General features: G+C 40.7%; 1 protein-coding gene across 4 annotated transcripts in view; it reads right to left on the bottom strand.

Moving 5' to 3' along the window:
• TPP2 (tripeptidyl peptidase 2) overlaps positions 1-26957 on the bottom strand; it is a 67762-nt gene that overhangs the window by 25573 nt on the left and 15232 nt on the right. For all 4 annotated transcript variants that reach the window (XR_005017182.1, XM_036831431.1, XM_036831432.1 and 1 more), the window contains exons 3-16: positions 26637-26732; positions 24784-24888; positions 21669-21793; positions 17450-17613; positions 15515-15669; positions 14790-14866; positions 12068-12195; positions 9238-9337; positions 7553-7701; positions 5391-5506; positions 4688-4856; positions 3814-3971; positions 3431-3507; positions 1338-1444 (exon numbers count right to left, since the gene is read on the bottom strand). Coding sequence is in view for 3 of the 4 variants with exons in the window: in XM_036831431.1 (XP_036687326.1) it covers positions 1338-1444; positions 3431-3507; positions 3814-3971; positions 4688-4856; positions 5391-5506; positions 7553-7701; positions 9238-9337; positions 12068-12195; positions 14790-14866; positions 15515-15669; positions 17450-17613; positions 21669-21793; positions 24784-24888; positions 26637-26732 (1726 nt within the window). In the remaining variant the exon portion in view is untranslated. The remainder of the gene's footprint in view (positions 1-1337; positions 1445-3430; positions 3508-3813; positions 3972-4687; positions 4857-5390; positions 5507-7552; positions 7702-9237; positions 9338-12067; positions 12196-14789; positions 14867-15514; positions 15670-17449; positions 17614-21668; positions 21794-24783; positions 24889-26636; positions 26733-26957) is intronic.

The following is a 26957-nucleotide window of genomic DNA, read 5'->3' as shown; positions in this document are numbered from 1 at the left end:
TCTCTGCTTCACAAGATCAAGTGGTCACAGGGCTCTGGGAACCTAATCACTTGCTAAGAACACAGAATCTAGTGTTATGACAATATGTCTAAGTATTTGAAATAGGAATCATCTGTAGTACATTTCTTTTTTTTCCCTGCTTTAACTCTTTTTCTCCCCAGTTTTATTGAGAAACAACTTACATATAATATTTTCAAGTTCAGGGTGTACAACGTGATGATTTGGCGAATATGTATATGTTATGAAACAATCATCACAATAAGGTTGGCTAACACATCCATCACTTCATACAGGTACCAATTTTTTTGGGTGGAGAGAACATCTAAGACCTACCGTCTTAGCAAATTTCAAGTATACAATCCAGTATTATTAAGTACAGTCACCATGCTGGACATTAGATCCCTCAAACTTTTTCATTTTATAACAAAGTCTGTACCCTTGACCAACATCTCTCCCACCTCTCCACCTCCCACAGTATATATCTAATCAAAGACTGCTAAATGCTCTGAGCTACTTCTATTCTGGATGATCTGATCAATTCTTATTAAAAACAAAAAACAAACAAACAAAAAAACCAAAGAACTAATTATTTTCAATACCCAACCTAAACAAATCATAATTAGGGCATTATAATCACTGACATTTACCAGACATCATGTTCAATATGAATTAACTATAGATCTTTATTCTTTGGTATGATTAGCGCCCGTTTTATTAGAGTTAGATGTTACACAAGCATTGGGCCTATGTGAGTGGAAGCCCTGAGTTGTACCATGATGCAACTCTGACTCTGATTGTGAACAGAGAAGGCATTATTCTGAACCAAATTAAAATCCTGACTATTAAGACATCTTAAGATAGCCTAGATCAGCGGTCCCCAACCTTTCTGGCACCAGGGACCAGTTCCGTGGAAGGCAATTTCTCCATGGACTTGGTGGGGCGGTGGGGGGGGGGGGGGGGGGTTGGTGGGGGATGGATGGTGCAGGCGGGGGTGCGAGCGGTGGGGAGGGAGCGGCAGATGAAGCTCTGCTGGCTCGCCCGCTGCTCACCGCCTGCTCTGCGGCCGGGTTCCTAACAGGCCCCGGACCGGTACGGGTCCGCAGCCCAGCGGTTGGAGACCCCTGGCCTAGATAGATGACTGACGTATGAGCCAAGGCAAAACAGGACTAGATCTTTAAAAAGGTTTGAACCTAATAGCAAATCTAGGGTGCCAGGCACCTATTACTGTTGTGAGAAAAGTCTACTGCAGATATATGAACTTTATATGGTCATAATCAGAGCAGAGATAGAATGCACATAAAGGTAAATGGGCAAGACAAGACATTAATTTTACTTACCAGCCCATGTTGCACCCTCAGGAACCTCAATAAAATGCCTTCGAATTTGACCAGGTTTAAAATGTACATCTGTCAAGGCTAGATCATAATGGGTTGATTCATTTACTCTGAAAATTAATAAAAATAAATGATTAAACATGACACTCTCATTAAAAAGCTTTAGATTTTAAGCCCATTGGTACTCTAGATTTCAACAGTTCATGAGAAATGAACACAGGGAGTTAAAAGCTGGTAACAAAACAGTACACACAATGTCATCTCAGTTTTGCAACATGTTAGCAGAGATACACTGTGGAGATGCTTTTTCTGCTTTTTACTTGTTTGCTTTGTAATTTGTCTGAAGTCAGACACATAGCTCCCTCTTTTTTGGTTAAAGGAATTCTACAACATTCACAGGATTTTCCGGTTACCAGAATCGGGACTATTGTGAGTCCAAAATATTAAAATCAAAAGTAATGTTTTGTGCCACTGATACTGCCTTATAGTTGAGACTGATATTTAAATTTAATCTCTTTCGTAGCTTCAAAATGCACCCATGCCATAAATGACACAGTAAAGAAGAGAAAGTACTTCCATAGCGTTTTTGTGAGGGATCAGTGAAACATAAAGGTCAAATGTATAATTACCCAACCCAGAAACCTGAAGTACATACTAAGGACAAACTCTAGTCAGTATGACAAACACTTAATGAGTGCCTACTATACCTGAGGCACTGCTATTAGGTGCTACAATTACAACAATGAATATAACGTTTTCCTTTTCCCCAGCCAATCTAGCGGGGACGGAAAACCCAACAGGGACGTTGAACGTAATATGCTCTGGGGAGACAGGAAGCGTTAGTGGAGAAGATGCAAGGTTCCTGGTTCACGAGGAGCGGTCAGGGAAAGCTTCCTGAAGGAGATGAGGTCTCAGCCGACTCCTGAATCTTGTACATTACCTTGTCGAAGTTCCTACAGGACTTATAGGGAATATGCGGCTGAGAATTTAACTGTTCTGCAATTTTTTCACGTGTGTGTCACCTGTTACCTCCTCAGTTTCATCCTATGTTTCATATGGGCTGAGACCTACTGCATATTAACTATTACTGTGCAACTAACTCAATGGAAGCTGTTAACTCAGAGTTCTCTATTGTGTCCAGTACTCTCATCTCCATCTTGCCGTTCATGAACTGAATAATTTGTTTCGTACATTCTGTACACGAGCTCCATATGGGGTCACGTAAGATGCAGTCCCCGCGTCTTCCGTGGGCTCACAGTCAAATGGGGTGAATTAAAAATGACAACACACTAGCTAAAGTCTGTACCACAGGCATGTGAAAAGCGCCGTGAAGCAGCAGGGAGGGACTCCCTCCGCCCGGAGATGACCAAGAACACGCCTGGTCATTAAGTTAAGGGACAGGAAACTGAAGCAAAGAAGCCAGCTGTGCAAATGCACCCGTCCTGAGGAAACCAGGGGGTCAGCACTGGTGAGCTCGTGGAAAAGTGTTAATTTGGTGATGGAGCCGCGGCAAACACTGGCTGTGAAGCGCCACCGTTTGCTATTTCAAGGAGCACGATCCTTGGGCACGCCGCTGAGGTACTTTATACAGGAAGCAGTGGGATCAGATCTCCCGGGTAGAAGACAAGATGGAAAGGGAAGAGTCTGGAAACGAGGAGATAACGGTAATCCCAGAGATAAGGGGGGAATGTGGGTCGGGGGTGGGAGGGGACAAAGTCATTGTCATGTCAAACACTGCAGAGGCATCAGGCCGGATGAAGGCTGAAACAGCCTCTGAATCAGGTGTCAGGAGGGCGGGTGACAGATGTCATCCTGGTGGAGGGCGGGTGACAGATGCCATCCTGGTGGAGGGCGGGTGACAGATGTCATCCTGGTGGAGGGCGGGTGACAGATGCTGTCAGTTACCCTCACCGTGAACAAGGAACACCGTGACTGACTACGAACCACCCTGAACGTTAAGCAATTAAGCAAGGAACAGAACCAAAACCCAGTCACCTGGTTCTGGCCTATGGATCCTTTAAAAGTTCACCCCACTTCCATAAACAGCCATTACATAATTACACGTAACAGCAAGCTGTCGGTAGCTGGGCACTTACTTTGCTGCAATAGCTGCAGTGATTGGGACTCTGAACAGAGGACCTGCGTTAGGCGATGCTATATCATAGCCACACACCTTGAAAAAGGAATAAGTGTCAGTATCCATAAACAGACTTTTTTAAAAAGAGAAAATAAAAAAAAAAAAAGGGTGAATCTACTCAGAGAATAAATTAATCTAATATTAAAATGTAAAGGTCCTAAGTACAAGCTGGCATCCATTTTCTGATGTCAGGCCACATAATTAACGGCAAACAGCCTGGATAAATACACGCGTGACCACCCCTGACTTACTCAGACTAGTGGGGAAACGGGCTGCTACACAAAGACTTCTACACATCCTAAAGACTACAGAAAGTAAAAATGAAGACACCCCGATAAATACCTCTGTATAATGCAATCCTTCTCTTAAGCCCCTGGGATCCACACGTATGTTTATGTGTCTGCATTGATTCATGAGTTCCAAATGGCTGGGACACTGAACCCACGATGAATTCGAAGTTAAAGCTAAATGAAGCTGAAGGGATATTTTCTCAGAGTTTTCTGGAGTTAAAAAGACCAAAAAGTAAAGATTAGTTATTTTTTCCTTTTCTTCCATTTTAAAACATTCTGTCGTCTGTCAAGAAAACTCCGCAGATAAATGTGGTTGGCTGTAAAATGCGGTAGGCATGGGCTCCCGAAACACAGCTTACATAAAACAGCCACAGAACCTCCCTCACACTTATTTTAGGATGCTCGGAATCCATTCATGTGTTCCCCCAACACGGCTACAACCTCAACACAAACCATTTCAGTGAGTATTTTTCATTACTGCATACAGTTAGCAGAATCTGACTAAGAGAAAAGACCCCTAAGTTTATGGTGATGACCATTTTGTTTACACTCGTTGAGCTGGGGTTCTCCTGGCCACTTCTGCTTCCCACTCTCCAACCAAAAACTCTGTCTTACACCCAAGTAGTAAAAGTGGGAAAGAAAAGGAATTTGATGCTTTACTATCCACAATTTAATAAAAGCTCCAGGTCCCTGAAGGCCCATTCTACTGTTTTTCTGGTAGTCACACTGCTAACCGAATTGCCACTGTATCAGGATCCCTAATGGCCATCAGTGTCCCCTACACCTCTATGAAATACAAAATAATAACATTGTCAATTCCTGTCTTCTCTTTAGAACATTAGCCTAAACAGCATTTCTCCATTGTGGTACAATTCATTCAAAGCATAAATGTGAGCACATCAGCTTACTGTCCGGTTATTACTCACCAGTATTTTCTGGAAATACAGGTTCAATGCCAACACCGTGATCTGAAGGTGCAGCCACCTGAACAGGATCTCGGAGGTAGATGCCACGGTTATTTCCAACAGTAACAGTGAAACCTAATTTATTAGCAAATGATGTATTCTGAACGAGGTAGTCATAGGCTTTATCAACCTAATTAAGAGAATACAAACAGTAAGATATACACGGCTGGGTCAAGAAAGTACTTTATCGCAGATCACCAATTCCTTTTCCGTTGTAGCAAAGTACAAGCAAAAAGTCAGTTTCTCCATCCGCCTCTCTGACCTACACGGAAACCCCATTTAGGAGGGCAATTCTACCTCACTGGCCAAAACACTGGTCTAGCCACTGGACTCGCCTTCCACTCCACCCTCTTTACTCCCAAGTGACGAAGCTAGGAAACCTCCACAGGCCGTGACGACTGGCCGGCTTCTGCCCTCTGCTGCTCTGCCGTGAACTCCACCCTCTACGTGCCCTACGTCTACTACGTTTCTCCATCTTAGCCCCACAAATCTGTCTTAAGTACAAAGTTTGTTTTCATACCCTCTTTGCTTACAGTTCAGAGACTACTCTGGCATATAATCAATCAGAAAAACTCAATCGTCATTATAATAGGAATATTATCCAGTAATCACTAAAATATCATCCTGCTGATTTACAACCCGTTTTTCGTACAAACGACAATACCTGAATAATACCATGTCCTTGGGCAAATACTTCTATATTGTCAGCCTTCACTGCAGTGTTTTCGAGAGCTCTTCTGACTGAATGAACCGTGTAGTCAACATTATTAGCTTTCAGACCTAAAAGCCAAAAACAGAAAACAAGAAAGTAGTGTCCATCAGGTGAGCTGGTTACTTGAAACGCTCTCCGCTCACTAGTACGGATAGCGCGTACATCCTCTGGTTTTAACGTCTTGTGTTTCAACAAGCACTTTTAAATCTTTTTTTATTAAAAAAACCAAAACACCAAAAAACTGACAAACAGTCTGACTCAAGCTGCTTGGGTTAACGCAAAGACTTCATTCAACGAAAATTCCTGTGCGCCCACTAGGCAGCGGCATGAACGCGGGCTCTGCACTGGGAATGTAAACGTCTGAGCAAGTACCAAAAGGCATCGAGTGACACCTTCCTTAAAATACTGCTGGTCAAACAACATGGTCACTGGCAGAAGGTCTCAACCCGGGTGCCCATTATAAACGGCAAGGGTACTGAAAGGAGCCAGAAAGATGCTGAGGTCCTGCTGCAATTAGATCAGCACCTTTGAGACCGGATCCCAGGCATGGGCACCGATTAGAAGCTTCTCTGGCAATGCCAGGGGGCAGCGAGGCTGGGGCTGACTGTCCTCTGGGAAGGATGCGGCGGCGCCAAGCTGTTCACCTTCTGATAACGACTGCTGTTAGAGGTGCAAGATGAGTAAGAGCGCACCCCTGTCCTCTCCAGAACGGAACACGCAGACACTCAGGAGAGTGAGCCCTGAGCAAAACAAACATGGAAACGCTACGGCGCTGAGAGCCAGTCAAGAAGGTGACCATTGTGTCAGTGAGAATCCACGAAAGGGTGACGCTCCACGAGAACAGATACGTGAGTCGGTATCCTTAGTAGTGTCTATCAGAGGAGACACAGGGAACACACAGGCCGAGACACGGCAGAAAGGAGCTCCAGGCAAAGAGAGCAGCGTGCCACAGACAAGAGGCGCGAGCGACCCTGAGATACTCGGTGAGGTTGACAGGACCAGGAGTGTGGGTGGAGAGCCCGGGACTTGACCAGAGGGACGCTGCTGGGGAGGGATCTTCATGCCCACCGGGCTGCCCGGACGCTGAGCCCTCGTCAGGGCCGACGCCCTCCCGTCCAACACCACGGCAGCCTCTCGCACGCCAGCCTACCGCCCCGCCCGCTTCGCTGGCTCCGTGCCAATATTCACTGTCTTCTCACGTGTAACAGAAATCATTTTTTATTTTGTTCACAGTCTGTTTCTCCTCCAACTTTAACATCAACTCCACACAGGCAGGTATTTTTGGTGTTCTGTTCACTAATTTAGCCCCAGAGCTAAAATAATGCTTAAGAGTCATTAATAGCCAATAAATACGCTTGCTGAATGAGTGAATACACATTCAAATCATTATCATCACATAAACTAGTATCCACCTTAAACTTTACTTTGGGCCAGGACATTGCCAGTTGTACCACATTTTCTCACCCTGAGAAATTCAGAAATTAAAAATATCTGCCTGGGCTTCCCTGGTGGCGCAGTGGTTGAGAATCTGCCTGCCAATGCAGGGGCACGGGTTCGAGCCCTGGTCCGGGAAGATCCCACATGCCGCGGAGCAACTAGGCCTGCTCGCCACAACTACTGAGCCTGCGCGTCTGGAACCTGTGCTCCGCAACAAGAGAGGCCGCGATAGTGAGAGGCCTGCGCATTGCGATGAAGAGTGGCCCCCGCTCGCCGCAACTAGAGAAAGCCCATGCACAGCAGCAAAGACCCAACACAGCCATAAATAAATAAAATAAATAAATTAATTAAAAAATATATATATATCTGCCTGAAATAAGAGAAATTTATTCAATTACTTTTCACGGCCACAATCTGACTTTATTTTATGCTATGAACATGAAATTGTCTAGATACTTCACACCTACTTAACTAAGCTTATAAATAAATCATGCACTTTAGAACCAGGACCAAGATGAAATATAAATGATTCTTTTAAAATCCATTCTATCATGGTACTTCTATCTTATTAAGAAAAGTAACGTAACTGTGGCTGAAGTACACGCGGAACAGCCGACAACTCACTGTCGCTTCACTGGGAAGCTGAGCAACGGCTGTAAGGTGAGCCACGTGGTTACCTGACAGAATCAGGGCGATGCCTCCGCACGCGTTGGGAGAAGACATGGACGTCCCGTTCATGAGCTGAGTTCCGCGCAGCGTCCAGTTGGGAACAGAGGCTATGGCGCCCCCTGGGGCGCTGATGCTCACTCCAAGGGCCCCGTCAGCACTGAACGAAAGCAGTTAGAGTCGGCTTACGACGGTGGACGCTGGATACACAGGGCCTTTGCAAAAAGGCCACCGGCCAAATAAATCACAGTACAACACACGAACCATCCGCAGTCACGGCTATTTCGCTATTACGCAGCAGTTTTTTCCCTCATAAGTAGACAAAACGTCTGTGTGTGTGTGTGTGTGTGTGCGTGTGTGCGTGTGTGCGTATCTGGGCTTACACGTGGCAGGCCATAGCATCAAGTATGTTTTATATAAGGACAGTAAATGAGTGTCACTGCTCAGACGCCTGATGAATGTACTTTACTCGTCTGTAATAAGCAGAAGCACCCTCTAGTCTACAAAGTCTAAAATAGCCCTGTCCAGGAGAAGCATGTGGGACACACATGGCATTTAAAGTTTTCTAAAAGCCATATTTAAAAAAAGCTAACAAAAAGATGGTTTACTTAATTTTAGTAACATATTTTATTTAATCCAACATATCTAAAATACTATAATTTCAACATGAAATTGATAGGAAAAAATGAGTTAATTTACATTCTTTTTTGTACCAAGTTTGCAAATCTGGTGTTCATTTCATACTTGCAGCACAGCTCAGTTCAGACTCTCGTGTGACCAGTGGCTGCCGTGCTGGATCAAGCCAGCAGCGTCTGCTGAGTTAGAGCCCGCAGAGTTAGTTCACCATCGCGTCGTCACCAAGCACCAGCTCAACAGCTACTGCTGTTCCTGGCTAGGAACGTTGAGGCTATTTGGTTTCACATTTTAACAGAGAACTGAAAGCAATGCAAACAACTCCTGTAATGGGTTGGTAGCAGCCCTTCTGGTGACTATCCTAAAACAAATATTATTGGGTAAATATCTGTTGACCTGTAAAGATGTTCTCACTGTATTACCCAGTGACAAAAGTAGGTTATAAAAGTGCCTGAGTAGCGTGTGTTTCCACTTACGCACACAGCAGTGACAAAAAGATGCTCTTCGAAATCTGACCCATACACACGACAGATGATGAGGTTTAGGGTGATTCCCACTTTTCTCTTTGCACTCTCTATGCTGTCTACCAATGTTTGCACTGAACCTTGATATCTTGTAACTGGAACAAATAACTGGGAAGACTCATGAATTCTGACTACTTCCTTACTCTCTATTAATTTTCCACTAGTCTGTTAAAGTGGCTGATCATAAAGCATTTCTGGTGTTGGAAAGTGTTCTAAAAATAGGTTCCATAAAACGTAAATAGAACTTTCATTGAAATAAAAAAATAAAATTTTCCTTATATAAACCTTACATATTCTTAGTGAAGGATTGTAGACATGGGCGTAAAATTTATAACAGAATAGTTATGTCATACATCTAACAATGAAGTAACTGTAATTTATTTCTTTAAGTACCTGTTTCCCTAAAACGAGATTGTTAATCAAAATGAAAATGCAAAAACCAATAGAAAGAATCGGTAAAATGACCAAAACTCTGCCCCTCCCCACCATACAGTTTAACAAAATATTTGTAACAGTCCCCTGTACTATTCTCAACCTACCTGGGGCCTCTAGAAGACCATGTGTACTGATTTGCAGGTAATTTCTCTCTCAGAGAATACTCGGCAACCATCATGTCAGGAGAAACGTAGGCACCAACACCTGTGGAGTGGATCCGGTCATTAACAACAGGACACAAGACAGGGATCCCGATTCTAAACCCACTGCCCCCTCGGCTGTGTGACCCTGGTAAATCACCTACTCTCCCGATACCACAGCTCTCTCTCACAAAATGGAAAGATAAGAAAATTTAATAACCAAGGCAAGTTTACTACATGCCAGATGTTACACTAGGTGCTATGCTTTTGTATATAAAAATATCTACCAGGATGATTATGTGGATTAAATATAATAATGTATCTAAAAGTGTATCTATGTGTAAAAGAGAAAGAGAAATGTGTTTCAAATTTTAAAAATATAACTTTAGAAAGATATGGAATCAGTTGATTGGTCTTCATTTTTAAATGACCACTGTATCTAAAATTCTTCCAGCTGCCAGCAGCCCTCCCCACAAAAATGGCTGTAGTAAATAAGCAAATAACAAACATATAACATGCTACAGTCTGTTTTTTTTTTATATTTTTAAAAGTCCCTTTTATTTATTTATTTATTTTTAACATCTTTATTGGAGTATAATTGCTTTACAATGGTGTGTTAGTTTCTGCTTTATAACAAAGTGAATCAGTTATACATATACATATGTTCCCATATCTCCTCCCTCTTGCGTCTCCCTCCCTCCCACCCTCCCTATCCCACCCCTCCAGGTGGTCACAAAGCACGGAGCTGATCTCCCTGTGCTATGCGGCTGCTTCCCACTAGCTATCTATTTTACGTTTGGTCGTGTATATGTGTCCATGCCACTACCTCACTTTGTCACAGCTACAGTCTTTTAGATAAATGTGCAGATGCAAACTAGTTAGACTCTGAAATCGCAGAACACAGAGATCAAACTCAGTTCCTTCATTCTAGAAATTTGGAAGCAGAGCCTAGAGAGATTAAAAAAATTTACTGAAGAAAATGACCGGCAGAGACAAGACTTAGAATTGAAGTCTAGCAGCTCCTCATTCTTCTTCACAACACACATTTTCAGGGCAGAAGGCTGGATAAAATGAGTGAGTTACGAGGACTCAGGTTCATGATGCTGCCGCATAAAACTGTAATCGTTTTGTAAAATTTAGTTTAAAATTTTCAGTGAAACTGGGGATACAAAAAATGACAAAACACTGAGCATTGTAGCAGCGTAGTGTATTTTGATCATTAGATACCTTTGAGATCTATTTTCTGTTTCATTTTGTGTACTTAAAAATATCTAGAGATCCGGAATACACAAGGGATGTATCACTGGCAGGCACTGTTAACACATGATTTAAGAGAATTACTGAATCAAAAAGTTTCAAACTACATAAAGGGGTCCAGTGGTAAAGAATCCACCTTGCAACACAGGGGACGTGGGTTCGATCCCTGGGAACTAAGATCCCACATGCCGCAGGGCAACTAAGCCTGTGTGCTACAACTACTGAGCCCGTGCGCCTCAAACTACAGCGCCCATGCACTCTGGAACCCGCATGCCACAACTAGAGAGAAGCCCACGCACCACCACGAAAAAGATCGTGCATGCCTCAACGAAGATGCCAGGTGCCGCAACAAAGACCCGACGCAGCCAAAAAAAAAAAAACAAACAAACCAAAAAAACCAAATTACATAAAGCAAGCTACACCTTGCTTAAAATTTACAAGCTATAAATAAAAGCACGTCCTATAAACATAAGGTCACTGATATTTCAAAACAAAAACATTTTCAAAAGGACCAGTTTGTTCTAAGCTTTGATGCCCAAATTTTGTTGTGTTGTATCTACAACATCAATAATATCTTTACAACTATAATAACACCTATGATATGTATAATATGTACATATCTGTGCAGTTATTGATGGATAGACCAGAAAAACCGTTTGGGACCAGTTTTTATAGTCATGCATCCAATCACAAATGTTAAGAGGTGTAAGCTTTATTTTGATCCCAGATTTAAAAATAAACCAAAAAACTTTAGGCCTCATTTACTACATAAGGGATCTCTCAATTCATCCTCCTCATTCATGCTCATATTAAAAAAAATCAGGGGTGGGTTTCATGTTTTGTGGGGGGGGGTTTGCACAAGGTGGCAGCTACTGTACTATAATGGAAGTTAATTTGATTATTTTCATATTATGACTGCAACTAATTTTGCTCTCCTACAACTCCGGTTGACAGGCATTTTATCCCGTTAGATTACAGTGAAACAACACTGCATCAGATCCTGAAGACCAAAGAGTGGGAAAAAGCCATATTCATAGAAGAAATGTGATTCGACTGCTTTTCACAATAATGAAGCTCCCTTCCTCTACATCTAAATCTTTCTGCATGTTCCAAGAGAAATTAAAGGAGGAAGCGCGACTATAAATAAGTTGCCCTACACTATAAATAAGAAGTGAAGCAAGCGTCTTTATTTATGCTGTTTACTTAGCCTGGAAAGCCCTTCCCTTGCTCGTTTCTACCTATTAAAATCCTCATTCCCACACTGCTTTCAGAAAGCCTCGCCCAAATTCTCAAAGCAGAGGTAACTGCACATCTGTAATCCCACAGCCCTGGATCTGTACTTCCAGCAAACCCCTTAACTCCAGGCTGCTGTAGGGGAAAATCCTCGATCAGCAAGTCCCTACTAGATTTCACTTTCCTAAGGATCTACTTAAGGCTCACAGTGTCTTGCATAGAGTAGAGACACAGTTAACACTGGATGAACTGAGGTTTCTTTGCCTGCTTGTTTTTAAGTCTATTTGTAAAACAGGAAACTAACCTATCACACTTGATGTGGTTCCTCCTGGGCACCCGACTGTAGAAAGGCAGGGGCCGTTATTCCCAGCACTTGAAACATAAATTATGTTATGCTTCCACACGGCTTCACTAATTACTTCACATATTCTCCTGAAAGAGAGAGACAATTCCGCTGAACATACAAAACTGTCCCACTTTTCAAGAAATATATTACAATATGAAAATATTTTCAAACATGGTTTACATGAAAAAACAAACCAAACAAGGGCTCTAAGTAGCAGAAGCAAGATGGTGGTCACGGGTCAGGGGGGGTGCTTTAGAATCACTCAGGGACATTCTCAAACTACAAGTGCTTAGCTCCTATTGCCAGAGTGTTTATAATACCAAAATACGCTCAAACGCACGGTTAAGTAAATTTCGGCACATCCACCACTGGTGGAACACGATACAGCCATCCCAAGAGATACACCCTAGTTGGATTTTAGCGGAGGGAAGGAGTTAGGAGGCCCCAGGTTAAACAAGGCGAAAATGCTAGATACAAAACTGAATATATGTGGGGAAAATAAACTACAAAAGGACCAAGAGCAAAGACTGAACCATTAGCAGTGACTGGGTGGTGGGACAACAGGGGGTCCACCTCCATCTACCACTTAAGGTATTCAGAAATGACTCCTCGGGGATCCCCACACACAGTCGTGACGAGTGGCAAAGGTGGAAATAAGGCACTAAGAAGACCTTAAGTGTAGGATTTAAAATATGAGAAATCTGGTTAGAGCTTGACAGCAAATAAGAAAAATGTACTGGTATTAATTAAAGGAGACGAAGTTAGACCACAAGGAAGAAAATGGGGTCAATATAAAAAATGTAAAGGGCCAAGGACACTCCAAAGTGATAAATGTGAAGGGAAGAACACTAGGGAAAGAAGACTTTAAAAGAAAGAATGTTAAAGGAGAGAAAGAAATACACTGAGGTAATCAAGCTACTGAAGCAAGAGAAGAGGCGAGATTACGTTCATGGATGACACGACTGAGAGACAGAGGGTACCTGTGAGACATTCCTTTCCTGCCCCACAAGGGACTTAGTACCAGTGATCTAAGAAAATTAAGGTGTTTTTTTTTTTCTTTAACTTTTTAAACTTTTTATTTTTTAAATTAACATACAGTAAAATTGACTTTCTCTTTGGTGTACAGTTCTATGAGATTTAACACAGGTATAGACTGTGCAACCACCACCATAAACACAGTAATAATTTTAGCACCTCATTAAAAAATCTCCTGGGTGTTATCTGTCCATTTGTAGTTACATGTTCCCTTCTAAGCCCTGGCAACCACTGATCATTCTTGATTCCAGTCATTGTGTCTTTTTCAGCATGTCACATAAATACAATCTTGAGATATACAAGATTGGGTGTATGTGGATGGTGGGTGCATGTGGATGGTGGGTGTATAGGGATGGTGGGTGTATGTGGATGGTGGGTGTATGTGGATGGTGGGTGTATGTGGATGGTGGGTGTATAGTGATGGTGGGTGTATGTGGATGGTGGGTGCATGTGGATGGTGGGTGTATGTGGATGGTGGGTGTATGTGGATGGTGGGTGTATGTGGATGGTGGGTGTGTGTGGACGGTGGGTGTATAGGGATGGTAGGTGTATGTGGACGGTGGGTGTAAAGGGATGGTGGGTGTATGTGGATGGTGGGTGTATATGTATGGTGTGGTGGGGAGTGAGGGAGAGGTGATCAATAAGTAAACACTCTAAATAAGGTAATTTCAAAGTTATTACTATGAAGGAAAAAGAGGTGAGGCAACATGAGGTCTACGCTAAGCCAGTGGACTTGGCGGCAGGAAGATCCTGACGGCACAGGGAGGGGGTGGGGCAGTGAGACACGTCCATTGAAAACAGTGAACGTACATAACTAAGTTTTGCTGGAAAGTAAGTGAAGGCCGTGTGAAATGAAGAGGTTTTTTAGTTAGTTAGTTTTAAAGCTAGCAGGTACTAGAGCATGTCTGTGTAGTAATAACGACAACCCAGGAAAGGAGAGGGATGATGCTGGAGCAGTCTTTGAGGAAAGAGGAGATGAGAGCCAGATCGTAAGTGCTTGAGTGGCTTTGGATCCCGGCACTTCTTTCATTACAGAGGAAGGGAAGGCAGAAGGTTGGGTCAGACAGGTCACAGGAAGGGCAAGGAAGTTCCCTCTGAGCGCTTCTATTTTCTCTGGGAAAGAAAGACGTGAGGACATCAGCGGAGGAATGAAAGGGGAGGTCGCTGAAAGTCTCCGAGGAGAAAAGAAGGTGTACAATGGCCATCCAGGAGTGGAAGGGCACGTGCAGTGTGACCAAAGACGATGCTGACGAACATCTCCGATTCGCGGTCATAAACGAAGTATGACATCAGTGTGACCTCCACAGACCCGGGCAGATGAGTTGTGTGATCACTGAAGGATCTGCCGGGCTTCCACAAGTCTAGATTTTGTCAGGAAAAGTACACCTGGAAGAGGTCAGGCTGCGTGTGGATGAGGAATTCTAGTGACGGATGGGCCGTCGGGTCCACCTGGCTGGCTAGGAGGGGAAAACTACATCAAAGATGTGACTGTGGGAATGGGGCGGGGTTCTCAGAGACAGACACTTATCATCTACCCACCGAGTCTGCTCTTTTTCAGTTGTAATATCCAATCCAGTTCTAAAAAGCATTTAATACTTTTCATCAGCTAAGCTTCTATGGCTGACAAGTGCCAAAGAACACTCACCCAGAATTTGGCCAATGAGTTGCTTCTCCATAGCTGTAGTTGACAAGATCACACTTATGATTTATAACCTCTATCATCTATTGAAAAGATTAAGAGTCCAGTTTAGGCAGCCATTTATAGAAACAGATGAGCCAGTACAATAAAGGCATGGAATCCCATAGTTTCTTAACCAATCGTATTCCAATTCAAATCTAAATTTATAAGTTATCCTCAGGCATATGGTTGATAAACTTAAAAAAATGTAGGAGGGAGTCACAGAGTACAGGAAGTAGTCAATAAAAAACAAACTAGCATTTGCAGAGTGGAGTTGGGGAGAGGAAGGGGGATGGAATGGTTCTTATTAAAGTCTAAATTCGCTAAAGTAAAATGTAATTCATATGTTAAAATGAAATGCAGAATAATAAATTCTTCTCACTGACGGAGCAAGCTGGCTAAGAGGTCTTTTTGCTTTTTAAAGTAGCTCAAAATAGCTTGCTAAGGGATTTACTAGAAGTGAGAGTATAATGTAAATAATATTTTCATAGTTTCCAAAAAACTTTATCCTAATAATTTTCAATAAAAATATTTTTAAATGAATTAATAAGCATTTTTGCTTTTAAAAACAAAGTCCTATACACCAAATACAGTTCCACATATTTTTTGTAAAGCCAGAGCACTTTATAAACCTGAAAATTCCATGATCATTAATCATTAGTCTTTGAAGTCAACAGCTCACAAATACTCACAGCTCTGATAAGGCCTGTGCCTGTTTCCATGGTGCTTAGCCTTGTATCACCAATCTTGATGGAAAGAATCTGAGCACCAGGAGCCACGCCATTCCGTTCAGGTTCTTCTGGAAAATGCCCAGCAGCTATACTAGCGACGTGTGTTCCGTGAGCTCCTAGAGGCAAAAAGGGGAGAAGATGATGAAACATCCTCAGAGACTCCAAGTTTTAACCATTAGATTCAATTTGCACATTATTAACCACAATAAAAGTAATAGAATAAAAATATAGTCTTATCTTAACATCTAATAGTGTATTATTATCTTAAGTCTCGTAACGATAAGTCACAAAAAATGAATTACACACACTATTCTGTCACACTGGATTCTACACCCCGTTCACTGAGAGTGAAAATGTAAGTCACAGAGGCGAGAAAATATCTGCAACATATGTAACTGACAAAGAGCTAATATCCAGAACATAATCTTTCGAATTCAAAAGGAAAATGGGTAAAACATTTGAAAAAGCATTTCCCAAAAGAGAATAACCAAATGGCAAATATATGTATGAAAAGATGTGTAACGTCGTTAGTCACCCGGAAAATACAAACGAAAGCCACACTGAGGTGCCTCTTCTACGGCTCTGAGCCTGGCAGTGGCAACTGTGGGTGGGGACGTGCACGCACCCCCTGCTGCGGGGCGTAAAGGGAGCAGCCGCTGTGAAGAGGAGCTCCGAGAGTCTTAAATAGGTAACCACCACACCCAACCAGTTCTCCCAGATGCTGGTCCAAATTAAGCAAAAACGTATTTCCACAAAGACCTGTACACAACTGCTGAAACAATCCAAATGTGCATCAACAGGTGAATGGATAAACAAACCATGGTGGATGCACATGACGAAATACTGCTCAGCAATAAGGAACAAGCTAGTTACAATCACAATATGGATTCTGAAATAGGCAGGCAAAAAAAAAATTTTTCTTTCATTCCATTTATATAAAACTCTAGAAAAGGTAAAGTAAGCTAGAGAGGACAGAAAGCAGTTCAGCGGCTTCCTGAGGATGTGCGTGGAGACAGGGCTGGGTTATAAAGGAAGACGTGCCAACTTCTGGGGGTGATGAATACGTTTGTAATTTTGATTGTGGTGATGGTGTCCTGGGTGTATGCACATATCAAAACTCACCAAACCACGTGTATGCATACGTGCTGTTTCCTGTACTTCAGCTGTACCTCAACAGAGCTTGCGGAGGGGGAGGGAAAGAGCTGGCTGTCCTACTTCACTCTCCTTCTCCCGCCCCAGAAGTACCCACTACCCTTACCCTGAAGCTGGTACGCACATTCTTCCCACCTATGTTTTTATATTTTTACCACACACACACATAAACATAATATTGTTTGGCATGTTTAAAAATTTTACACAAATGTTTTACCATGAGTACATTTTTTTCAGTAAAGTTTATGTATCTGAGATTTATGCATACAGGTATATGTAGATTTATTCATTTTCATTCCTATATAATGTATTCCACAGGATGAATAACACAAGTTTTTTAAAAAACCTGTTTTTTGTTGATGGGTATTTAAAAAGTTTACAACTTTTTCAAAATTACATAGAATGCTGTAGTGAGGATCCTTTTACCTGACTCTTTGCACTCATGGGTGAATTTTCAAGGGTTAATATTTGGAGGTGAAATTACTGTTCATAAGATGACTTATGCTGATGTATTTTTTGTGGTTGGACCATGCTTATACTCCTCGAATGGAGCCTACATGGTTATGGCTTTAAAAAAAAGCCAGGGAATTTCCAGGGAATCAAGTCACATCCATTATTCCAGACCTAGTTCCTTAGTAGGGATCATTCGATTAAATTCTCTATAAGGCTGCTTCTGGCTAGAAGAATTTGTCATCTTACCACTTTGTAAGTTTATCTCTAGTTAGCAAATCTGAAGCAGAATACCTCCACTCGTCACTATGGAGAGCAGGTTTCCATCTTCATATATATTAACGGAGTAATTCAACATCTCAGCTGTGCCAAAGGAGCCATATTCCTGGGCCTCTCTGTAATTTCTCAAAACTGTAGATTTACTCAAATCCCCATCTTCATTCGAAGCAATGCAGGCTCTGTAAGATGAGAATAAAGAGTAGGTAATGAAATTTATCTTATTTTCTTACTTTTTAAAAAATCACGCAATACTGTTTCTCGGATGTCTTCTCACCACTCTATCTGCTTTTACCATAACAAACATGGCAACTGCCTGTTTCACAGAGTCAACAGTAAAGATTAGGTAAAATAACTTACAGGAACCAGCCCTTAAATGAAGTCATGTACAGAGAGCTTTAGGAACTGTCCTTCACGAAACTCCAGGCACAAGACCATCTATCTGCTTAAGGAATCAGCCCAAAGCTTAGCCTCGACCTTCAGAATAGTTTAGGGTGATTCTCACAACACAGTTTAGGCCCTGCTTCCTTCTGCTTCTTTTAGAAGTGATTTCATGAATCCAACAGCGTACGTAGGCCCTCGAAACCAGATGAACTACACGGAGCCTCGGACTCATATTTATAACAGCCTTAGGCAAACATTTATTTTTCACAAGAAGCATTTTCTACAGTTTCATGGTTCTCCTCCTGTCTGCTCTTTCCTCATTTTATTCACTTTTTAATTTTTAAAATATATATTCCAAACACTTTAGAAGATAGTCTGATTAAAACTAAATAAATCTAAAACAGTCATAAACGAAATGTACGTCATTTAAGGATCAACATTATGTGTTTAGCTATTAGACCTTTCTGCTCATTTTCTAAATAAGAAGAACTGTGTTTTAACAAGCTAAGTACATCAATCACAATCGCTATAATGAATGAATGGAAGCCCACTAGTATAGTGTAGAGAGGGCGTTATTATAAATACTAAGGCATACATTTCATTAACACGCTACAACAATTTGGAAAGAAGAATCTCTGATATCATCGGTTTGTTTTTATGCATACTCCAATGTGTGCCTAAAATGATTTACGGCATTTCAGAAAAATATGTACAATATAGCAAGACACAGGAGAATGAACACTTACGGGGAGAGTGAGGCAAAGAGAAAACAAGCAGCATATCAAATGGAATCAGAGCTGAGGTTAGCGGATAAAACGTATGCCAACAAAGCTTCCACGTTTGCTAGAAAGCAGCACCGTTGATGCCAAAATGTAAGTACCTGGCCAGCCTCCATGCTGGAAATCACTCTCAAGTCCTCCCTTTCCCTCACGCGGCCCGTCACACACTGAACTGCTAACAGTTCCTCCATCATTCTCTGCATCTTTCCCCTCTACCCTCAACCCCCTTTCCTACCCTCCGCTCAGCTAACTTGTGCTGACCCTTCAATGACATCTCTCTTGATGCTTCCTAGTCAGGTTCAGATGTTCCCAGGGAGTACTTGCTTCCAGAGTCTAGAGTCCATGGAGCAGCTTCTAGAGAGTCTGCTTGGTACAAAGAAGCTATTTGCCAAATGATGAAAGAAGGCATCAACATCTTTTAACAACATTCTCACAGCAAATACTGTGACACATTTCACAGAGCACTTCTTATAACCACCATCTACATGGAGGGACTCAACAATTCAAGCACCGTATCAAAATATAAATACAAAACTTAGTGACTTCACTAAATAACTCCACAGAGGGCAAATGTGAACATGGTGCAAGGGTATACGTTTCTGAAGGTCTGGTTGGCTTAACTCAAGGGACAGTCGTTAGAAGACAGAGAAGGCCTGTGGACAGGATTAGAGTACGTGTGTGTGAAAAGAATCCACACTTTTCATCAAACTCTCAAAGAAAAACTGAAACGAGGTCAAAAACCACTGAAAAGAAACCAATTAATAGTCTTTCCTTTACGTAGTCCTCTATAAATAGTGTTTCTCCTTTACGTAGTCCTCTATAAATAGTGTTTCTCCTTTACGTAGTCCTCTATAAATAGTGTTTCTCCAACCAGGTTTTGCTCCCTATTGAGGGACAGTACTTGACGCTATGCATCCTGGCAAATACCTGAGTGCAGTCACACTAGGTTACCTGGTTAAGTGCAGAGACAGGGATTTAACAATTAGCAGAATTGTGCCAGGGGGAGGGCAGACCTGACATTCTTGAAACAAAACAGACTCTTAAGGTCACTTTACCTCCCCTCAGAAATGGTTGGCATTTCTGACATGAGACGTGAGAACACCTGCAGACAGTGCCGAGGTTTGCCTTAGGTGATTTGAGATCTTTAAGATTCGCTTCAAAAAATTCTGGATCTCACTCTGAGATGGGGTGGGGGAATCAAAGCCCCATACAATATATAGTATTGTGCAAAAAAAGTTAGATTATTTCTAGTAGCGCCTGAAAGCATGATTCTGCTGTATTTTTCACTGATTATACTAACATTATCTAAAATGTTTTCTAGTTATCACAGATTTCACTTCACTTAATATTTGATTAAATTTCATTTCCAACACAAAAATTCCTCAAGATGTCTTAGCATACTGTTGACAAACGATTACACTTATCACTTTCTTTGTCAATTGTCTTAAAGACCAAGAAAACCTTCTGGAAACATACACCGGCCCCCTGAACATCCTAACCCCAAGCCCTTCCCCTTAGGACAACGTAGTCTGCAGTGCTTTCAGCATCTGTAGAAACACTTTAATTGAAACCACCTATTGCTCCACTACCCGATCCCCGCTAACATTAAAGTATTTCCTTAAGTCCTCCTGCGTGTTTTGTAGTAAATTTTCCGCGTACACCGGATTTTGTATCTAGTATTTTCCTCACACTTAACCTTGCTTCCTCTCCCATGACAAAAATCACTGAACGTTTATGACTGGGATTGACTGTATCGTGTTATGCCACGGGGTAGATGTCCCAAAATTTACTAAACCATATGTTTGAACAACTTTTTAATATTACAAACACTTGATCAAAGCTTCTGCAAAGCTTTTGGAAAAAAACTGTTCACAATGTGTGCACACCTGCACATATACACACACCAAAACATACTACGATACACGGAAAAGTTGCATGAATGCTAACTATCATCTAGATTGAAATATTGTTATATGCAAATATTTTATTACCACTTTCAGGCCCAAATTTCCGATTCAACTGACAATTTTATATACCCGTTATCAAAGATGAGTTAGTACCCACATCTGTGAGAGGAAAGCCCCCTTTTAAGTCAGTGCATTATAAACTAAATAACTGGAGATGGCAATCAAATCACCGTATCTTGTTCTGTGTTTGCCACATCTCGGGAAACAATTCTTTGCATATGAGCAGGGACTCAAACTACAAAACAATTTCTGGAAGGGTCCCTGGTTTATTGCAGCGACCCTGAAACATATATATGCCTAAATACCTGTATTAAGAACATATTCCTGCTTCTACACAGATAGTAATTCAAGAAGACATACTAGCTGACATAAAGAAACACAACTGCAGTGTGTGATTCGCTAAGAAAGAAAGTGGAAAATGTACGTGATAGGTAACTTGGTATAAATCATCATTATTAGTAGTAGCAGAAGCAGCAGATACAGCTTACACTTATCCAGTACCTACTACGTCTAGAAACATCAAATTTACAAAACCCTCTAAGGAGGTACGATTATCATCCCAATTAACAGATGAGGAAATAGGCCTAGAGAGGTGCAGATAAAGCATTCAAGCTCACATGCTAGGATCCCGCCTCAGATCTGAGCTCTACACTGCTGCCCGCATCTCGCTGCCTCGCTTCAACTTAGCTACTAGGTCTCTGTTGGTAAATCTTTACCCAACTTTCCTCCTCTGCTCCTAAAACATTTATAGTAGATGCTCTGCAACATCCTCGTGCACTTACTTTCCAAACTGCCCAGCTTCAATCAGGAACATTTCTACATACGCCAATCATCAACCTGCTGATATTATCTGTTTAATGACTACTATCTGGTTAATGAAATAAGATTCTTTAAAACAGATAAGGGTCAGCTTTCGTGTCTAAAATACTAAGAGGTTCAAAAGGCTTATCTACTAAAACTACCCAAAAGCCAATTTGGCCCTCAAGTAGCTTTGCTTGGAGATATTAATGTCACATAAACCAAATCTCTGGGCAGTTCTGAGGGTTTAATGTTCTTCAGAGCAGATAAAATGACTTTTAAATGAAGAACTGGAAACACACGGCTTACCCCCAGGTCTCACCATCATGCCACACCAAGCAGTCATATACAGGGCCAGGATCACTGTATTTTTTCTCAAAAGAGTTAAGCAATTCCACTTGACTTTGAAGCTCCTCCTTGATTAGTTTATTTGCCTAAACAATTAGAACAGATGTTAACATTAGCACATTTTGTGCTCTTGAAAAGTGATATTAACATACAACCAAAGACACCAAAGGCACAGTGTGACCCAATAGTAAAGTCATTTTACCCTGGAAAAATGTAAGAAAATTTTCTTTTTATATCTGTGCAACTTGTAGTCCAGTTAGTTTAGTGGCAGTAACAATTAAAATATTAAACAGTAAAAAATACTTCTTTTACTCACTATCATATTCAGTCACTCCCTACAGCTGTTTTGGGAAAGACACGGTGCTACATGGTGGTGCTATCATTTGGCCAAGGGTGTTGGTCACATACCTATAATTGTGTAATTCATTTCCAAAAGTAATGCTAAAATTGTTATAAAATAGTTTCTCTATCGACTTTTAGATTTTTATATCAGGAACATTTCCATTTCAAATTTGTTTCTTAAGAACCCAAATAAATAACAGGAACCATGAACAGTCTTACCTCTTTTAGAATTTGCTAAGTTAAGTACATACTATGTTCATGACCAAGTACATACAAGCTGCTATTCAACCATTTTGATCTATAAAAACGGGAAATTCATATGCTTCAACCTAGGCACTTTTTTAAACTACATACTATATTAGACTGCCTTACATTCACCTGAATAGTCCTAATGAATAAAAATTTAAGTTTCACATGTTCCCAAAATCTGAAGTTGTGCTTCATTTTTATTTATCCAATATATTCAACATTTACTCCTCCTTAAGGAAAAAGACAATTATATAAACAATTCTGGCATACAATATAAAAAGGATAATTAAATTCAGATCCCTCTTCTATAAAGTTAGTTGTCTATATGTAGCACCTGAAATACTACATTTCATATCTCCAATAGGAGGCTGAAGAACAAATCTTGGTCTAATAGAAGATTATACAGCTGTTAAAAAAGGATGATGTACACAGATTAATAAAAGTTAAATGTGTACATAGATCTATACAGGCCAGTGGTCCTTGACCCAAGCTGCATGTTAATTAAAACTCCTGAAGAGTTTTAAAAATGCTTGCCTCCTCTGCAAGGTTTTGATTTAATTCCTCTCTAGGGCACAAGCACTGACAGTTTTTAAAGTTCCTGATGTGACTCTAATATGCACCTAGGGCTGAGAACCACTAATACAATTCCATTTCTTATTAAGAAATGCATGCATTAGAAGCCTAAATAGACATTTCGCCAAAGAAGACACACGGATGGCCAACAGGCATGGGAAAAGATGCTTAGTATCACTAATTATTAGAGAAATGCAAATCAAAACTACAGTGAGGTATCACCTCACACCAGTCAGAATGGCCATCATCAAAAAGTCTACAAATAATAAATGCTGGAGAGGATGTGGAGAAAAGGGAATCCTCTTACACTGTTGGTGGGAATGTAAACTGGTGCAGCCACTATGGCAAACAGTATGGAGATTCCTTAAAAAACTAAAAATAGAGCTACCATATGATCCAGCAATCCCACTCCAGGGCATATACCTGGAAAAGACGAAAACTCCAATTCGAAAAGATACATGCACCCCAGAGGTCATAGCAGCACTATTTACAATAGCCAAGACAAGGAAGCAACCTAAATGTCCATCAACAGATGAATGGATAAAGAAAATGTGGTACATATATACAATGGAATATTACTCAGCCATAAAAAGGAACGAAATAATGTCATTTGCAGCAACATGGATGAACCTAGAGATTAACATACTAAGTGAAGCAAATCAGAAAGAGAAAGACAAATACCATATGATATCACTTACATATGGAATCTAAAAAAATGATACAAATGAACTTAGTGACATAACAGAAAAGACTCACAGACACAGAAAACAAACTTATGGTTACCGAAGGCAGAAGGCGGGAGGGATAAATTAGGAATTTGGGATTAACAGATACACACTATTACACATTAAATAGATAAACAAGGACCTACTGTATAGCACAGGGAACTATATTCAATATCTTGTAATAATCTATAATGGGAAAGAATCTGAAAAAGAATATATATATATATGTATGTGTAACTGAATCACTTTGCTGTACACCTAAAACATTGTAAATCAACTATACTTCAATAAAAAAATTCATTAAAGAAAAGAAATGCATGCATTAAAAGAAAAATTCAGAAGGACGAATGTCAAGTTGTTGTTACCATCCCTGGGCGGTGGCATTTCAGAGGCTTTCACTTGCTAAACTTTACATATCTGTGTTGCCCCAAAGTTTCTGCAGCCACCACTCATGATTTTCATAATAAACCAAGAATTATTTTCATTTTATAAACTGATTCACAAAAATATAACGGCAAGGATGTTGAACAATGGGAGCTCTCGTACGCTTCCTGTGGAATTGGTACGATCACTTTATAACCCATCAAAAGACAGGCACGAGAATTTTCAAAATAGGATTTTTCATAATAGCCAAAACCTGAACACAAAGCAAGTATCAATCTGCAGAATGGATACATAAATCGTGGCCCATCAATTATATAGCAAGGAAAGTAAACTACTGCAACACCCCACACATGGAGGAACCTCACAAAAAAACAACGAACGAAAGCAGCTACGCATAGAAGAACACACACTGTATGAGTCCATTTTACAAAGTTCAAAACAGGTTAAAGTCATCCGATAAGTGTCGGACATCAGGATGGTGGCTGCTTTGGGGAGGAAGCAGCAGCGAGTAGGAAGAGGCAAGAGAGGGGCCGGGGTGCTGCATATAGGGGGTGCTCACTTTGTGACAATTCGTGACAATACACTTAGGAGTCATGCACTTTTACGTGTGTGTATTCTATGTTTGTTAAGAACTTTCAAACAATTGATAGATCATATATAAACTGACTTCAGGAAAAATAAGCAAAGAAAAATTAGTAAAAGCAAACAACTTAAAACTTGTGAAAAAGAGTCTATTAATTCTCTAAGAACTCTTAATTCCCTGACGACATGGTAACGTTTAAATAAAAGCGACTAGCACCAACTTGGGAAGGGCAATTGTTGGCAACGTCGAATTCTTCCTGCTTTCGACAGGCTTCTGCAAGGGCGACTCTGTGAACAGGGTCCCAGATTTTTTCCTTCCGTTCTTTCTGCAAAGACCGAAAAATGACCTTCCGATGAGGTTGACAAATATTCAGGTAAACCTAGACAGTCATTTATAGTTGTTATGAGCTGTGATGCTATACAATTCTCCTATAAAGGTTAAAAAAATCATTTATAATCAAGCTGATAAAGCAATGGATCAGCTATAAAAAATTGATTAGTTAACTCACCACATCTAGGTTTTAAGAGAACAAGTTTACCAAGGCACAAACAAATGTATTTTTACACATCATTATGTCCCAATTTAAATCCTTCCCTTCTCCAAGAATAACTAATACCATGTCAGGTAACTGACTGAAATCCCAGTCACTGAAGGAAGAGTTTATTCTGAACCCTTACAGAACTGGGAAATGCCTTCGGCCAAGAGCAAGCAGAAGACAGGATAAGAGTGCCTGCAGTTGCATTTTGATGGACCTGCCGGCTTCCTCAATCTCCTTCCTCTCTAGCTTGTTTTTTTCCCCCACCCTCGTTGACTTGATAGGGTTCTTTGTTACTGAAATTGGTCTTACTTTCATCTCTAGTGCCTCCCAATGGAAGTCTGCTAGTTAAAGAAATCCTTTCCAGTAAAATAATCAACTCCACTGAGCTAAGGAGGGGGATCCGCTTTAATTTAACCACTCTATTTGTATGTTAATTTGTACCTTAACACGGTTGATTAAATTTAATATAGTGCATAAAAATACTATGCATTTCAGCCTGAAATTTTAAAATAAAATAGTATCCAATAAAAGTTGAGTTATGTGCATTTATTTTTTGTATTTTTTTTTTTTCAGAATGATTGGAATCTGACAAATAAGTAAAGGTTATATATGTAAAGTACTGAGTAACTTCCTATGGTTCACTGACCCCTGGAGAAGCAAATCACAATACTAGATTAGATAAAAGGGCCCACAGGTCTTACCCGTGAGGCCCCTCTGCAAGGATCACATCTTGTTTTATAGTTGAAATGTGTATGGGCTACTAGTGTCAGCGGTCCTCTAACGCAGCACTGTCAAACACGGCAGCCACTAGCCACATGTTGCTATTAAAACTTAAATTTTAAAATATTACATAAAATTAAAATTTCATTTCCTTAATCATACTAGCCACATTTCAAGTTCTCAATAGCTACTTGAGGCTCATGGCCACCATGATGGACGGATAATGAACATTTCAAACCTTTCCATCTCACTGAAAGGTCTATTGCGTTGTCTTAAAGCAGGCTCCTTCTCTTTCAATTCACAGTTCTTATCTCTCTAATGACAGACTGTGTTTCCTATCCTTCAGCTGCTTTAGGTCTGAGTAATTCTTTCCCTAATACTGAATGATGACTGGGATCAAGAAAGCTAGGTAAAGACTAAGAAAATGGGACAAATTACCATAGAAACAATAGCAACGGGAATAAATAAGGCAATCCACTTTAAATCGACTGTCTTTAACTTTTCTGAAGTTAAAAAAAAGTCCTTCAAAAATCCAATGAAAGCATATCCCATCTCCCAGAAAAACACAAATACACAGAATTTGAATATAATTTCAAGGTACTCACAGATTCCCTAAACGTATCCATATATCCAAGATTAAGAACCACGAATGCGTGACATTCCACTGAACAGAATCTTGCTTTAAGCAGTCACCATTTGAAAGCCTCCCAGACCCCCCAAACAATTAAGTTAGTGAGATTTTAGGAAATGTTTTTCTTCAGTATGAATAAAATTTGAGGAAGAAAAGAAGTCACTGATACTTGATCGCACGTTACCTGTATTCTTTCCTTGAGAGCCTTTGGATAGAAATCGTAGCCGTTTTTTATGCCAATGTGGTATCTGCCTGAGGGATTTGTCCAGCTTGCAGGAATCTATAAAAGATAAAAAGTAACTTTCTCACTCACTAAATGCTTCCCAATTCCAGTAACGTAGCACCGGGGAAACAGGTATTCGAACGGCTCCACTTGGATCGGCAGGCTCACGTGTTAGAGCAACGTTTCTAATATTCTAAGTTGCCACTTAGTATCTCTCTGGCTCTTTTTTTTCCATCAGTGAGATGGTTTAAGGAGAATATCTTTCATTTACACAATGCTTTA

This window comes from Balaenoptera musculus, chromosome 18 (assembly GCF_009873245.2).
Source record: "Balaenoptera musculus isolate JJ_BM4_2016_0621 chromosome 18, mBalMus1.pri.v3, whole genome shotgun sequence".
In the NCBI taxonomy this organism is placed as follows: Eukaryota; Metazoa; Chordata; class Mammalia; order Artiodactyla; family Balaenopteridae; genus Balaenoptera; species Balaenoptera musculus.
This window is presented reverse-complemented; position numbering and strand designations above follow the sequence as displayed.